Below are 15,149 nucleotides of genomic sequence, written 5' to 3'. Positions count from 1 at the left end.
GAATTGAAACATTTTTTAAGACTATATTAATAAAATAAAAGTTAATTTGATCGTAGAAAATAATATTGTTTCTATGTTATAGATATAATAACTTTTCAATCGTATGTAATTTTGAAAAAGAAAAGAAGAATAATGGTTAGATAAATCTATATGAAAAAATTTATTCTAGAACTATTAATAATTATTAATGTATATACCAGACTAGTTTAAATAATTGTTTGAAGTATTTTTAAATATGGTATATATGTGAGTTTAAAAAAATGAACAGAAATCTGGAAAGATAAATCGATAAATCTTTAAAACTAATAAAAATGAATGTATATAACAATTTCTACCGATATCAAGCAGAATGATTGGTTACAGTATATCTAAATCTAGAATATAATAATCATTAAAAATAAATGTGTGTCAAAGAAAATTCAAAATAACTTATTGCAATATATCCAAATAATAGAATAAATAAATATATATAACAGCAAAAGAGATTCAGGGGAATTTCCAAACGAATCATGCTCATATAATATTTCTATTTCTTATTAATTTAATAAAGTTCTCAAAATTTCGTTCTAACTCGCGTCCGAGAAATATTACATTCTTATTGCATAATTACATATTATATACACAAGTATATATTTAAAAAATAAAATAGAAAAAAAATGAAACAAAGGAATAAATCTTAAATTGTTTAGAACATTAGCAATAAAATAAAATGATAGAAAACAATAACGACAAATTCTTCTAAAATAAAAATGATGATATATATTTATGTGAATAATTATTGATGATATTTATTGAATATTTTTGAAAAGCAGTTATTTAGACTGGTTTGGTAGTTCTAGTATTAACAGTCCATTGCCGAGTTAGAGGTATATTTTCGTCCGGACGTCGAACGACGAGCTTATTCGCGATTCGTTGCCTCCCTCGCGAAAGTTATAACGGAGTAGGTATCTCAATCTGCCTCTAAAAACACTCACTTACTTTCTCCCACTCTCTCTCTCTCTCTCTCTCTCTCTCTCTCTCTCTCTCTCTCTCTCTCTTTATCTTTCTCTTTCTCTTCTATATAAACGAAGATAGAAAGTAATGTCGCACGTATGTCGGTTATTTATGTAAGTTAGAGAGATACGAGATATTAAATTACCGAGCGTTTAAAATCCTTCCGTGTACATGTCGGCCGATTAATCATCGATTTTTCTACTTCCATCAAAGTAACTACTTTGATACACCACTATCTTTGTATTAGAAGGTGGAAGGAAGGAAGGAAGGAAGAAGACCGATCGCAATGTCGAGTTTCTAACTGTTACTAATAATCACGATTAGCAGTCAGTTGCAACTTAACTTGACTTAAGAAGCATGACTAGAATGATTCAATTCTACATTTCGTTAAACATTTGGTTGCCTTTGGCATGGTTTCATTGTTTGCACAGATGGTACCCATAAAAATATAAATCTATCATTTTGTATTCTTATTTTTTTCTCTCTCTACATTTTTCAATCTTGCAGCTATGTCAACAAAATTGTGAGTAGTTACTTTATTAAATGTACGATAGATTAAAGTGGTGTCTCCATATTATCTATCTTTCTCTTTCTCTCTCTCTCTCTCTCTCTCTCTCTCTTGTTTTTTTGTTTCTTTTAGCTCTTAAAAAATGACAAGTATCTCATATCCAATAATTGATAGCTCATGGTCTGGCTCGTTACACGTGACAAGACTCTAAGCAGTCCTTTCGTAACGGAGTGTGTGCTACGTTAGCGATGAGTTGGGCGTGACGAGACGTAATCTCTCGGTTAGAGTCTTGACGTTTGATTGGCAAAGCAAACAGTGGGATACTCGTATGCGTGGGCGTACAAATGCACAGTAAGATCTATGCGTTGGGATCTTCTTCGATCGTAATCGGTGGGATTCCACCCAACGGGTATGAAAAATTAATATTTAAGAAAAAAAAATAGACAAAAATCACATAAAGTATTAAACGTTATAAACGATCATTTACATTTTATTTTCAGAGCATATCGTTTATTATAAATAAATGGTAAACGTATCTATCTCTCTCTCTCTCTCTCTGTGCGAGAGTATGATAAAAATAAAAAGAAAAAAAAAAAAAGAACGTTTTCAATAAGAAGATGGTGAAACGTGACGTCTCATAAATCACGAAGATCTTCAAGATCATCGGGATCATCGTTCTGCGTCACACATCTCTTAACCCACGCAAACAATTTTCTGGTAACTAATTTAAATCCTTGGGTACGGGTTTACTCGGGAAACGACGACAACGACTACGATGACGACGACGACGCTAAAGATGACGATTATTTCTGTCTTAGGTAAGGAAAGTAGAAGGAAGAGAAGAAAATGTCAACTAGACCAGGAAGAATCTACTAGAGCGGAAATGAAGTGTAAGAAGTCCGTATCATTGCTGACAGATCGATGCACGTTGCTCGCCATAGAAAATAGTTTAAATCCTAATTAAGGTAAGTCGATGAGAAACTATGAATTATTTATTATTTTTGTTATCCTCTCCTTCTTCTTCTTCTTCTTTTTCTTCTCTATCTATCTCTCTCTCACTCTCTGATTTATATAAAAAAAAGTGATCTATTTGACAGGTAGCACGCGTGCATCCACAACTCAAAGAACACAGAGCCTAGGAAATCTCGTTTTCAACCCCTTCCTCGCATCAACTCATTCGAGAATGATTTACGATATTAGACTCGAATGAGAAAAGGAAAATTTACATTGTCAACGGTAACTGCAATTGTCCACGGTGACTTTTTGTCGAACAAAGAAGACCAAAAAATATGGATGAACATACGGCAGAGGAGTTATTTTGTAACGCGTGTGGCCTCAACTTGAAAGAAACCTACCTATCTACCTACCACCACCACCATCACTGTGATTTATAAGATCTCGAAAGAGACGAGAGAAGGAACAACCCGCACGTTCATTCCTGAATCCTACAACTCCCGTGATGCATTATTAGTCTTTTTCTTTCTTTTACTTTCTTATTCCTTCTTCTCTCTCTCCCCTTGTTCCATTCTTCACTGGATTTTCTGGAATTCGGTTCATTACGCCTACGCTTTATCTTCAATTATCTCGCCATCGAATTTATATTGATAATTTATGTCCACATGTACTCCTGTTTCTTTTTCTTTTTTTTTTTTTTAAACCTCTACATAAGAATTTCATTTAATTAGCGTAAAAAACATTCTGGGGTAACTACGTATATATATATAGATCATTCTCGGTGAATATTTAATAAAAATCATTTGTACAAAGAGGAGATACAGAAGCTACAAATAAATAAGTAAGGTACTAACGGTGAAGGAAAAAAACACGTTATCATGTGATTGAACAACGACGACGTGCTGTTTGATTTATACCTATCGTAAAGGTAATAAATAAGACGATTCAAGTGACGTCACGCGTCAATCTTAATAGGACGTTAATTAACTTAGACAACCCGAGGCCTTTGGAATTTTACCAAGTGTTGATCTCTCTCTCTCTTTCTCTCTTTCTTTCTTTTCTTCTTTGACAATAAACTTACGACAGTTAGAATAGTATTTCGCGAACAAGTTAGTATAAACGTGTAACAAAGTATCAAATAGGTTGGTTTAATGATCTTGTCGTTAAATCGAAAATCTTTGACTTCTCTTAGGATTTTCATTTCCGCAGAATGATCATTTTATATATAGAAACGTCGATTCCCGGTGTTTCTCGCTTGGCTAAAGCCAAGCACTAAAAATGCGAAATAGATTTGGCCAAGTTAATCGTTGGTGTAGCATCTGGTAACGCTGACGAAAGATCGTAAAATCGCGAAGCAAGGGGAGTAAGAAAAAGGTTATGGGGGATGATTTAAAACCCTTATAAAATTATTACGACGAAACCATGAGGGTATAAGTAACAGTAGCTACGAATAAAATTCGAATGGATTTTTCGTGTTTGGTGGTATATTATCGATGTCGAATATATGTCACCAGGAATAGTTAACGATCTTAACCATATAGGAAAAAAGAAAAAAAAAAAAAAAGAAAAAAAAAAAGAAAATAAAGTATAAAAGCATCGTCGTACTTTTGAACGCATCCTGTTTGTATTTTCAGCCGTTTCGAAAATATCGTAAAATCATTTCTCGATGGCATTTACGACGTCTCTCGCGAACATGGGAATAATTATTTTTCATCGCGTTACGTTTAACCGAAAGAAGAATTCCGTAGTCCGAAATCCGCGAGATAAACCTAGTTCTTCTTGTTTTTTTTTTTTTTCAAGAAAAAATTTGTCGTTAATTTTAAACGAATCCGAGTTCCGTCCGGTTGATTGGATCATCAAAGAGTTGAGATGAATAAAGTAAAAGGAATACAAAGTTGAAAAGAAAGAAGGAGATCAAAGACAATGTTTTTTCTTTCTATTTTTTTTTTTATTTTGTTTTGTTAGCTTTTGTTAACAAAAAGAATCCTCCTGGTTCCTTCGTCTACGAGAGGTACCCTTAATCACACCTAAATAACATTTTGTAAAGTGATAAATTAGGCGAGTTTCTCTTGCCATCGTAGATAATAGTCTTTGAAACACTCAGCAAAGCGTTCTCTCTTTTCTTCGTTTTCCCAGACACGTTCATATGCATATCTATATATATATATATATATGTTTGTACAAGTAGGTGTCTTATGGTTCATCTCCAGAATGCGACTATCGATCATGAAACTCGCAAGTTAAGTGAAACCGGTGCGTGAGCTCGACCATTATTTTAATTATTTTTATTTTTCTTATTGTTGCTGATTTATATATGAGAATATTTGAAAGGTTCTACCTTCTTTCGATAATTTAAATATAATATATATTCCTATGCGAAAATATATTGAATAATAGAATCCTTTTTACTTTCTTTTTTTAATCCTTATTATTATATATTATTACTATTATTAAAGTAATAAATATCATGTTATATATGTATAATAAGAGAATGTGTATATACAAAGAACAAAATAATAAGGGAATAAAAGTACAGGTAGGTTTGATAAAAGTAACAAGATTCTTTCATTAAGAATTACTTTTAAATCTTTATGCGAATAGAGAGAATCCTGCTTGAAATCAAATAATTCCATTAAATAAGAATAGAATTAAAAGAATAGTTGAAAACAAAAAAAACGGGGCTAATTATTCTTCTCTAATGGAAATTATTTGAATGAAAATAAATGAAATGAAAAGCAGAACATTTAAAATTTATTTTCTTTACAAATCAAGAGGTAAAACAGAAGTTTCGGAAATAATATATATAAAATTGAGTCTAGAGGCATGTAATCCTTTTCCAGATGGCAAGAAGATTTGCGAACAGCATGTTGCATTGATATGCGAGAGCAACGTATGCGTATTATATACTTTGTTTCTCTTTCTCTGGCACAGTAATGGGACGGTAACGAAAGCTGACGCACCGCAAACGTCTCTGGACCGTTTCCAAAATTGGATTTGAAACGTTTAAACAGGAAAACGCCGTGCTTGCTTGCTTGCTTGCTTACTTACTTGCTTGCTAGCTTGCTTTTTAGCTGGCAAATTTCAAGAACAATTTTACGATCGGTCCGTTAGTTCTACTGTCTCTTTACGGCTGTAAAAAATTTATATCGACTAAACGTTATTAATCATGTTTATGTAGATGTATATGTGTATCTATCTTATGTACTCGATCATTTCCACCAACAGTTAGTTTCATAAATGTACGATTAAACGATTACGTTAGAAATTTCTTTTAATTTATTGAAATATCTTCACAATTGATACACACACACACACACACATACTCTCGGTTTATTCTCAAAGTTTCATTTGGATTTACGTAGCAGACATTGCTACTTCTCAAAGTGCCTTTCGTCTTTCTCTCGGAATTCGTAAATATTTTGTCCGTATGCTAAAATAAAGCTCCATCCTGAGTGCGTCAGCTCTCGTTAGCCTCGACGACTGAATCATCAGATTTTTGAACCGATAGCGAACGCCTGCTCGACTTGCTGCTACGCGGATGCGTGAATACTATACCATACGTTCATTTCAAATTTTATAATATATTTAAGCTTGTTAGCTTTTTTTTTTATATTTTCCTCGAATTATTAACATTATTCGTAAGTAATAAAATAACGAACTTTTACAAGTTAAATAGGTATAATTAAAAAACATTAAAAAATCAAATAATTTAAATAAATTTTTGTTTATGTTAATATAATAAAAAGAAAATAATCATAAGAGACTAATGACAGCAATTTCATCGAATCTATCATACAGATATAACATATTCTATAATTATCAAACGTCAAAAAGTTTGATTTTAATCGCAAACGATGACTTTCTAATAACGTAGGAACGTTCGTGAAATTTTGAAAAGCGCGCTAATGGAAGAGTAGTACGCGCAGCGCCATCTAGATCGTCATCTCCCGTTGCAAATAGTACCAAGAAAATGGCAGCTGCGCGCAAAACCGTGTTTATTTACGTGCTGTCTACGATTGATTGATCGCAAAGTACCGTAAAGTAAATCGAGTTGAGCGGGAAAGTGAACATCTTCGTTGATTGATCATAATTGATAATGAACCATACAATTTATTAGAATAAGAAAGAAGAAATAATAAAAGATTTAAAAATACTAATGGAAATAATATTTTCTTGGTGGTTGGTTGTTGTTGGTTGATGATAGTTTCTCGTTTACGCATACGTACGCTGCATCATCCAACCTTTGTGTATTTGGAAGGATAACTCTAACCTCTCTTAAAAGTGACGCGCAGTAGCGCCGTACCTTAGTGTTCTGGAATTTTCCTAAGAACTGTCAAGGTTTGTTTGCCAACATACACGGTGGCCCTCCGCCGCAATTATCCGGCACGATGCCATGTTTCCGCGTTCACTGAGTCCACGGGCGTTCAAAATCTTGATAATGGCTGACGAAGTTCTGCCGGCGAGTTTGGAGAAGCTCGAAATCGATCGACTCTCGACTAGTTGTCCCCAGTGAGTATTCCTTTTCGATATATTATATCGTGTCCTTTCCAACTCTTACATCTACAGCAGTTGACTTTCGTCTTACTCGGTGGAGTTTCTTTACACTTATTCTCTCTCTTTCTCTTTCTCTTTCTCTATATCGTTCTCTTCGTAGCCTATTCTCGGTCAAGGTCTTTCATTTAACAAATTATAAATCTACTTTATATTATTCCTACGAATGTACGTTTGTATACTTGATACGCAAAATAATAGAAAAGTGTATTGTACCTCGAGAAAATTAACGTAACTGTTTTAAAGAAAGAGAGAGACGGAAAGAAAACACGCATAATAATGTTCGAACGTGATCAATGTATTGCGAGATGTATTTTACTTTTGTTCGGATTGCATAATCCGCGAGAAAGCAGGCGTTTAATGATACAAGCAGTTTCAAGGCTTTCAGTCAAAAGCGATGACTCATCCGTTAACTAGCTCAGAATATTTGTTCTTTCTTTTTATTATTAATTACCAAGTGTTTTTTGTGATTTTTATTTAATCAATAATAGAGTGTATACTCTCTTTAATATACTGCTTGTTATTCATTCGAAGAGTAATAGATTCCTCCTACAAACCGAATGATAAAGCGTTATCTGTATGATTTCTGTTTCAGCATCGCTTCTACAGACAATTTGAAATCGACCAATCCTTTTCAAAGAAGAGGCAAGAGCACAAGCCCGGATTGCAGCTACTTGTTTAGAAGAAAATCGATGCCTAACAGATCAGTGCCATCCACGACAATTACCCGGGGTGTAAAAAGTACAACGAACTTTAAACCTTCTAAGAATGAAAGACTTCAGGATAAAACAAAAAAGAACTCTATCATCAAAGAGGCTGTTTTGCAATTAAATTCTATTGATTCTGATTGTTTAAGTGATAATATAACGGATACTTTATTTAAGCAGACCTGCAGATACAGTATTCCTGGTAGGAATTGTAAAACTTTTGGTCACGGTTCTGTCACTAAGGACTTTAAGGCGTTAAATATTAGTCAGGACTCTAGACAAGCTAAAGACGATACTAGTATTCTAGATAATTATCAAGGTGGAAGTTTTCAACGCGCTCGCAGTAATACAATGCCAAGTTTAGAAAGGAGTCCTGGTCCCGGCGGAGGTATCCAACTTGACGCAATTACTGTATCCGGCCAATCTCCAAATACAAATACTTGCTCCATACAAGCGCGTATATCAACACCTTCCTGTGACGTTACTATAGATGAACTTGCTAGCTATTTTGAAGAGTTTGTTCATATTCCAAAGAAAATGTCTCACATGGCAGAAATGATGTACATTTAACCAAAAATGCGCATTTCTTGTGACAAAATTTTAATTTGATACCTAAATTATATCTAATAATAAAAGGCTACATAATTTATAAAGCTTATTCGATGTTAAAAAAAAAAAAAAAGAAAGAGCGGAAAACAATCACGAGTTATTTCCTTTATCATTTTATTCTATATTTGTTTGTCTTATTTTCATTATTATCTTTAATGGGAAGTTGTTTGCACATATTACGATGATAAGTATGCATGTTGTTATTTGATCTTTTTGTGTTTATTTCTATTATATGTTTTCCTATGTTCCATTTCAATTGTATAGATAAAATCATTATTTAAGAATTTTTTGTATTTCGAGGTAAATTATTGGTCTTAGAATAAATTTCCTGGGATCAAAACGTTATGCAAATGAAAAATTCTCATAAATTTTTTTACCTATATACCCTTTTTCTATCAATTACCAAAAATAATGAATTATCGTTGAATAATCAGATTTTTAAAAGATGGGCCCAAGGAGAAAAAATATCTTGATAGAATGTAATATGGTACATAATATATTTATCTGCATAGGCTTAAGGTAATTAATCCAATAATACAAAGTAATCATTAAATTACTTAATAATAATAAGCTTTGGTACATAAAAAATGATGACGTTATACGTATACAGATTCTTTTATCTCGGAGGATAGCGGTGAATCGTATTGACGTGGCGCCGTTTACGTTAGAAACATTCGAATACAATGAAAAAATATTTCTTCTATTCTGTGCACGCACCACGTGACGAGACTATTCAATTGCGTTATTGTTATTAAATGTTATCATCATTATTCTTGTCCAGAAGTGCATGTTATCGCGACCGAATAATCAACCGTTTAAACTTGCTACCATATATATATATATATATATACATAACGTAATAACGTATAATAATGTCGCAGTAATCCCGTGCAATGTTCAAACTCTGTATCAAAACGTGAGGTCTGCCACTATATCACAGATTTATCAAGATTTCATTTGAACGGGGCAACGGCGAGATGATATTTATGTGTTTAAATGATCATAGAGGAATATATAGGAATTTGTCAAATTGAGATCGTATCACGATTATACATCAAGAGAGCACAGGGCTACGTTATTTCCATAATATTATTGTTTTTCGGTAAGTACACACAATATAGAATGAATTGCCGCCGTAACGTTTGATTCCTTTAATTACAGAATGGCAGTGGAAACGTTGGCGTATTCGTTTGTCCTTGATAATATGATTTATATTCTTTAACGAAGAAACGAGAGTACGTCTATCACGTGATGCTTTTGCAAGAGTTTAAAGTTAGAAGAAAAAAGAACCTATCAAACTAATGAAATTAACAATCAGGGGTTGAAAACAATTATGATATTGGTTTTGATTTTTCAAATATTTATGAGAATCGAATAAAATGTTATAAATACTCTGGAGATAATGATTTTGTGTGTGTGTGTGTGTGTGTCTATATCGAGTTCGATTTTATGTCGATTCCATATTGGTTCCCATAATTTATTTTCAGATGGTGTATCTGTTATAATTAAATTCTATTACAGAGAAGCGATACGTAATCGATGTAATATTGGTTCTAAAGTACCGAAACTGAAATAGATATGATTGAATACTATTATATCCATTGTAATTATAATATCTTGTTCAATTCTCATTACAATTACAGTCAAAACCGTGTAATTAACGGTTCCATTAATTGTCGGAACCACCACTTCAACCCCTGAATTAGAAAATCTCTCTCCGGTATCAACCAATGTATTCGGTATCAATGAAATCATTTGTTTCTCGCAATCTGTATCTTTCTTTATCTTCTTCTTTAAATCCATTATTATATGGAATCGAACTTGCATAAAACTATTTCTACAAACTACTACGGCGACCCTCGATCGTCGTTGAAAACTTTCAAATGATTATCCTTTATTCATTTTTTTTTCTTTCATTTTCTATACCTCACGAGAAAAACAACAACATTTTGATCAGTATAAAACGTTCATAGAAAAATGTTTTACTGGACGTTGGTAATAGCTATCTAAAGCTACAAAAAACGTTACGTGACATCATTTTTAACGCGCATATCACCGCTTACATATATTTTTTCGTTTTTAAATTTGTTCTCGTGTCAAATGTCGCGCCAATCGACAAATTCTGCAGTAAATATAATATGCTCGTGAAAAATATTTAGTTTGGACACGCGTAACACAATTATTATTTATTTTTTTTTCTCTTTCTCTCTCTCTCTCTCTCTCTCTCTCTCTCTCTCTCTCTCTCTCTCTCTCTCTCTTTTTCTTTTTCAATTTCTTTACAACGAAATTTCGATAAACTAATGATTTATATCCATAGACTTAATCCTAACGATACGACATTTCGCATGGGACGACGACGAAATAGACGAAATATCTGACACCCTATCTCCTCCTTTCCTTCCTCCCTTCTTCTTTCAAAATACGCACATATTATTTAATATATATGTGCATGTATTTTTCTACACGAATAATAACTAAGAAAAAAAGAAAACGTTTTTATACGTACATAGATTTTTTTGTTTAAACGACGCATCGAGTTTTCACACGAGATATTCGAATATCTATCGCGTTTAATTATTATTATTATTATTATTATTATTATTATATATTTTTTTTCTTCTTTTTTTTTTTTAAACGTTCCTACCTCTTTTAAAAGGTATATCTACGTATTAATTTTTAACTGTCGTTTGTATGTATCTTTAGTAAAAAAATGTACAATTCTTTCTCTCTCTCTCTTTCTCTCTCACTCGTTCATACAAACATTTTGTACGAATAACATCGATGGCTTATTATATCTTGCGTTCTATTTTTTAATAGAATTCCTTTTATACGCAATTCGCACATACAAATATTCGCAAACGTACGCTTACACACACACACACACACACACACACATATGCACGCATGTACGCGAGAAGATAATATAAAGTTTCTTTTTTTACGGAACAAACACACGCTCGCATACTCTGGCTTCTTATACCAATATTAGTAACTTTTTTTCAATTCTCTCTCACACTTTATCGTTCTTTCGTATTATTATTATTAAACTAAGAAAACGCTAATCTCTATTGCCGTACACATCGTGATCAACGATATTTCGCGAGAAGTGCAAAAATTTAAAGAATAAAAAAAAAAAAAAAAAATAAGGAAAACAATCTTGCACCAAGTAAATTACATAAATCGTTTCTATCGAGATATCGCAGCTATTGCAAGTCGCGCATTAAATAATTTGCTTAAAGTAAATTAGAAAAGAAATTAGCCGTGCTTATTTATACGCCACCGTTTTGTTGGTCTTCCATTTCTTTAGATATTTCGTTTTTTTTTTTTTCACCTTCTATTTTGTTATTTATATATCCGCGACTCGGGGAAAAATCACAGCTAAAAATAATCGTACGAATACTGGATTTAATTACATAATACATACATACACACACATATATATATATATCAGATGATATGAATGTATTATGCATCAAAGAAAAAAAAAAAAAAGAAAAAGAAAAAACAAACAAAGAAGAAGCTTAAGTATGACGTGTACCACGTTCAAAGTATCCAGTCACATTCCCTAGTCGCGTAAATTATTCTTTGTCACTAGCCCCGTTTAAACACATCATTTTTGTGCATTCGTGATGATATTCGACATATAACAGTTGATTAATAATTAATAATCTACGAAAATTTTTCGAGGATATCGTCGATACATTTCTTTTCATTAGGAAAACTCGACTATGATCGGAGATCAATGACAAACATTATTATTATTATTATTATTATTATTATTATTATTATTATAATTATTATTATTAATATTATTATTACGTATTGTTCTCTCTTTCCTTCTTTGTCCATTCGTAATCAATAATAATCTAACGGACTAAAATATGATTATACAATCTATGACTTTTAAATACTACCTAATAACTACTTTTCAATTCGTATCAACGCTACACTGCTCTACACACCCTTAATTAATACTATTAATAATTTCGATAAAACATTGTTCACTTAATATTTCTCGAAATTGTGAAAACGTTTAACGAACGATTTAATCGGGATACTATGTATGATATATAATATATATATATATATATATATACTAGACAAATTTTATATTCTCCGTTTTATTTTTATTGTTCTTCTTTTTTTTTTTTTGTTTTCCGTCGCGGTAACACATCAGGTTCAAAAATCCGGCAGTTATTCACAATTGGTCGCAAAGCTTAAATTCAAATTTTGGTACGTTTTTTTTTTTTTTTTTTTAATTGTTATTACGATTTAATTTTTGTATTCTTCTTCTTCTTTTTTTTTTTTTCTTTATCTCTTTCTCCACGTCGATTTTGTTCTCTTATATTTTTTTGTCTTCCAAGTGTAAGAGGACGTTGACAAAAATTTATCGGCAGTTATTATTCGCGAGATTGGTCAGAAAAATGTTAAAAAGTCTTGTTGCCCTTTTTTTCATCTTGTTAACTTCGATAAATAAATACCTATGAGATTGGATAAAGTTCATGGCACAAAAGGTTTTTCTTTTATTTTCGTCGATCGAGAGAGAGTATTATTATTTTCTATCGTAGAGAGAATATAATCGCGCGTGTTTCATATAAAATCAATCAATCACCGTAATTAATCGTCCCCCGTTTTTTTTCCCCTTTTTTTTTCTTTTTTTCTCTCTCTATTGTCATCAAGAGACACAACACACATTAATAATCGTAAACTATTTTTCAATTGATCATATTACTTATTTCCTTCATCTCTCGGTTATTCGGAATTTCGCTCTGTTCTTTGTTTTTTCTTTTTTTTTTTCCTTTTCTTTTCTTTTCTTTTCTTTTCTTTCGTTTAATTTCTTCAGTTTTCTTCTAACGATCATCACAACGATATAATATATTATAAAACGATTCCACTTGTGGTTATCGCCGTTTTTTTTTTGCTTCCGTTTTTTCCCCTCTTTTTCATTTATTTTAGTTCCCCTTAGCAATAAATACCATAAAATTCCATGGCACAATTGACGTGCGCTGGATGAAAATGACCATGCGGCACCATGTGATTCTGCATGTGGGCTGTGTATCAGTCCGTCGGTGGCTCGAGATAAGGTATTTCACTAGTTACGTTAAACGATTCGAAATAATGATTAAGGAACTCGAAGGTCGGCCGTTTTTCGGGACTGGCTTCCCAGCACAGTAACATTAATCGATATATACTGTCCGGTAATGGATGGTTCAATGGTTTGGGCATACGGTAACCTTTATCAACATGCTCGATTACTTCACGACCGTGCATACCTAAAAGAAAAATAATGACTTTCATTATATAAAGTTTGAGTTAATGATTGGATTAAGGATGGGGAAGGGTTGTTATCTTACCGGGATAAGGAACTTGTCCGTAAGTGAATAACTCCATAAGTAAAATACCATAGGACCAAACGTCGCTCTTGATGCTAAACCTTGCATAAACAATAGCTTCAGGAGCTGTCCACTTAACCGGGAATCTGCTTCCCTGTTTAGGACAATATTCGTCGTCCTCGATAACTCTGGCGAGTCCAAAATCGCAAATTTTAGCCTTGTTCTTTTCGCCAATGAGAACGTTCCTAGCGGCTAGATCTCTGTGTATCAATTGTTTGCTTTCTAAGTGTTCCATGCCGGAAGCAACTTGAGCGGCTATGTAAATCAGATCCTCGAATTGCATGTATTTGCCGTCACCGGTACGTAAGAAGTCTAAAAGACTCCCGTTACACATATACTCTTGGACGATGTAAATTGGTTCTTCTTTCGAGCATACCGCGTAAAGGGCTACCAAGTGTCTGTGTCGAAATTGTTTCATTATTGCAGCTTCTTGAAGGAAAGCTTCCGTCGACATTGTACCAGGACGAAGCGTTTTAACCGCCACTTCGATTTTATTCCGCCATTTGCCGTAATAAACCTCGCCGAAGTTGCCGTGGCCCAATTTTCTTATCAACTGAATCTCATTCCTGTTGATCTCCCATTTGTCACGCAATTCTGGCCCGAGATCCCACATATCTGGCTGGGGCTTCGGACAGGGCTTCGATAACACGTGACAAAGACCTAACGCGTTTTCTGCATATGATGAAACAAAACGAGTTAATTAGTTATCTAATAATGATCACGACATTATCAAGTTTACCTAAGTGATTATATACTCACTGCTATACGCCATAACCAAAGCTGGCAACGTTGGGAATGTCTGATTGGTGGCGATAAAGAAACCACCATTATCTAACGGTTTGATCTTATAATGTTTTACGTGATGACCCCTCCCTTCTTCCCAATCTTTTACGGATAAACTGTAACCCCTTGGATTGTGTTCGCTTGGTCTTACCAAAAACGTACCTCGCGGATTTTCATCGACCAATAATAATTTTCCTGCTTCTTTACGCGATACATTTTCAAAGAACCAACTGTAAACGTGATTTATAATAGTTACTGATCGGTTCATTAAACTTATATGAGAAGATATTTTAAACACGAGGAAACATTATCGTAACGATTACTTACTCTTCGCTTTCAACGGAACGTTCAACCGCTACGAAATTCCATGGAATTAAACCTTCCTGCAGGGTCGTTAAATGTAAAACCTTCCACCAGTCTGGCTCGGTATCATCCAAAACTTCCATTCTGTCGCCCTTGACGAAACTCACGTCGGTGCTCTCGCGTGCCGTGTAATTGTAAAGTGCCACGACGATTTTGTTTGCTCGTTGAGAATGAGCTGTTAATCGAAAAGATAATTAAATATCGGGAGAAAGATTTTTTTCTGCTTTTTTCTTTTCTTTTTTTCTTTTTTTCAAACGCGTTAAAACACATCGTCACTCTTTATAATAG

The 15,149-nt window shown here is 33.1% G+C and overlaps 2 protein-coding genes and 1 long non-coding RNA gene across 4 annotated transcripts in view; 2 read left to right on the top strand and 1 right to left on the bottom strand.

Moving 5' to 3' along the window:
* The first annotated feature begins 2,038 nt into the window (after positions 1-2,038).
* Positions 2,039-4,846, top strand: LOC106785174. The gene is made up of 3 exons (XR_001381496.1): positions 2,039-2,218; positions 2,320-2,466; positions 2,599-4,846. It is a non-coding gene; the product is annotated as an uncharacterized LOC106785174 (long non-coding RNA).
* A 1,539-nt stretch (positions 4,847-6,385) lies between these two features.
* LOC106785190 lies at positions 6,386-8,657 on the top strand. Its single transcript, XM_014745425.1, has 2 exons — positions 6,386-6,964; positions 7,602-8,657. The coding sequence occupies exons 1-2, from the start codon at positions 6,849-6,851 to the stop codon at positions 8,281-8,283; spliced, it is 798 nt and encodes a 265-aa protein (XP_014600911.1). The 5' UTR covers positions 6,386-6,848; the 3' UTR covers positions 8,284-8,657.
* Positions 8,658-12,461: 3,804 nt separating this feature from the next.
* Positions 12,462-15,149, bottom strand: part of LOC106785189 (tyrosine-protein kinase Src64B) — a 42,453-nt gene continuing 39,765 nt past the window's right edge. For both annotated transcript variants that reach the window (XM_014745422.1, XM_014745424.1), the window contains exons 4-7: positions 14,826-15,036; positions 14,475-14,728; positions 13,677-14,387; positions 12,462-13,595 (exon numbers count right to left, since the gene is read on the bottom strand). In XM_014745422.1, the coding sequence (XP_014600908.1) occupies positions 13,381-13,595; positions 13,677-14,387; positions 14,475-14,728; positions 14,826-15,036 (1,391 nt within the window). In that variant the 3' untranslated portion in view covers positions 12,462-13,380. The remainder of the gene's footprint in view (positions 13,596-13,676; positions 14,388-14,474; positions 14,729-14,825; positions 15,037-15,149) is intronic.

The sequence above is a fragment of the Polistes canadensis genome, unplaced genomic scaffold (genome assembly GCF_001313835.1).
Source record: "Polistes canadensis isolate GaletaPanama2010 unplaced genomic scaffold, ASM131383v1 scaffold_46, whole genome shotgun sequence".
Taxonomy (NCBI): Eukaryota; Metazoa; Arthropoda; class Insecta; order Hymenoptera; family Vespidae; genus Polistes; species Polistes canadensis.
Note: the sequence above shows the minus strand (reverse complement) of the source record. Positions and strands in the feature narration are given on the sequence as shown.

Coding starts and splice junctions, on each gene's coding strand:
- LOC106785190 (XM_014745425.1), top strand. CDS start 6,849: ATGTTTCCGCGTTCACTGAGTCCACGGGCGTTCAAAATCTTGATAATG. Junction 6,965..7,601: donor CTCTCGACTAGTTGTCCCCA/GTGAGTATTCCT, acceptor TTTCTGTTTCAG/CATCGCTTCTACAGACAATT.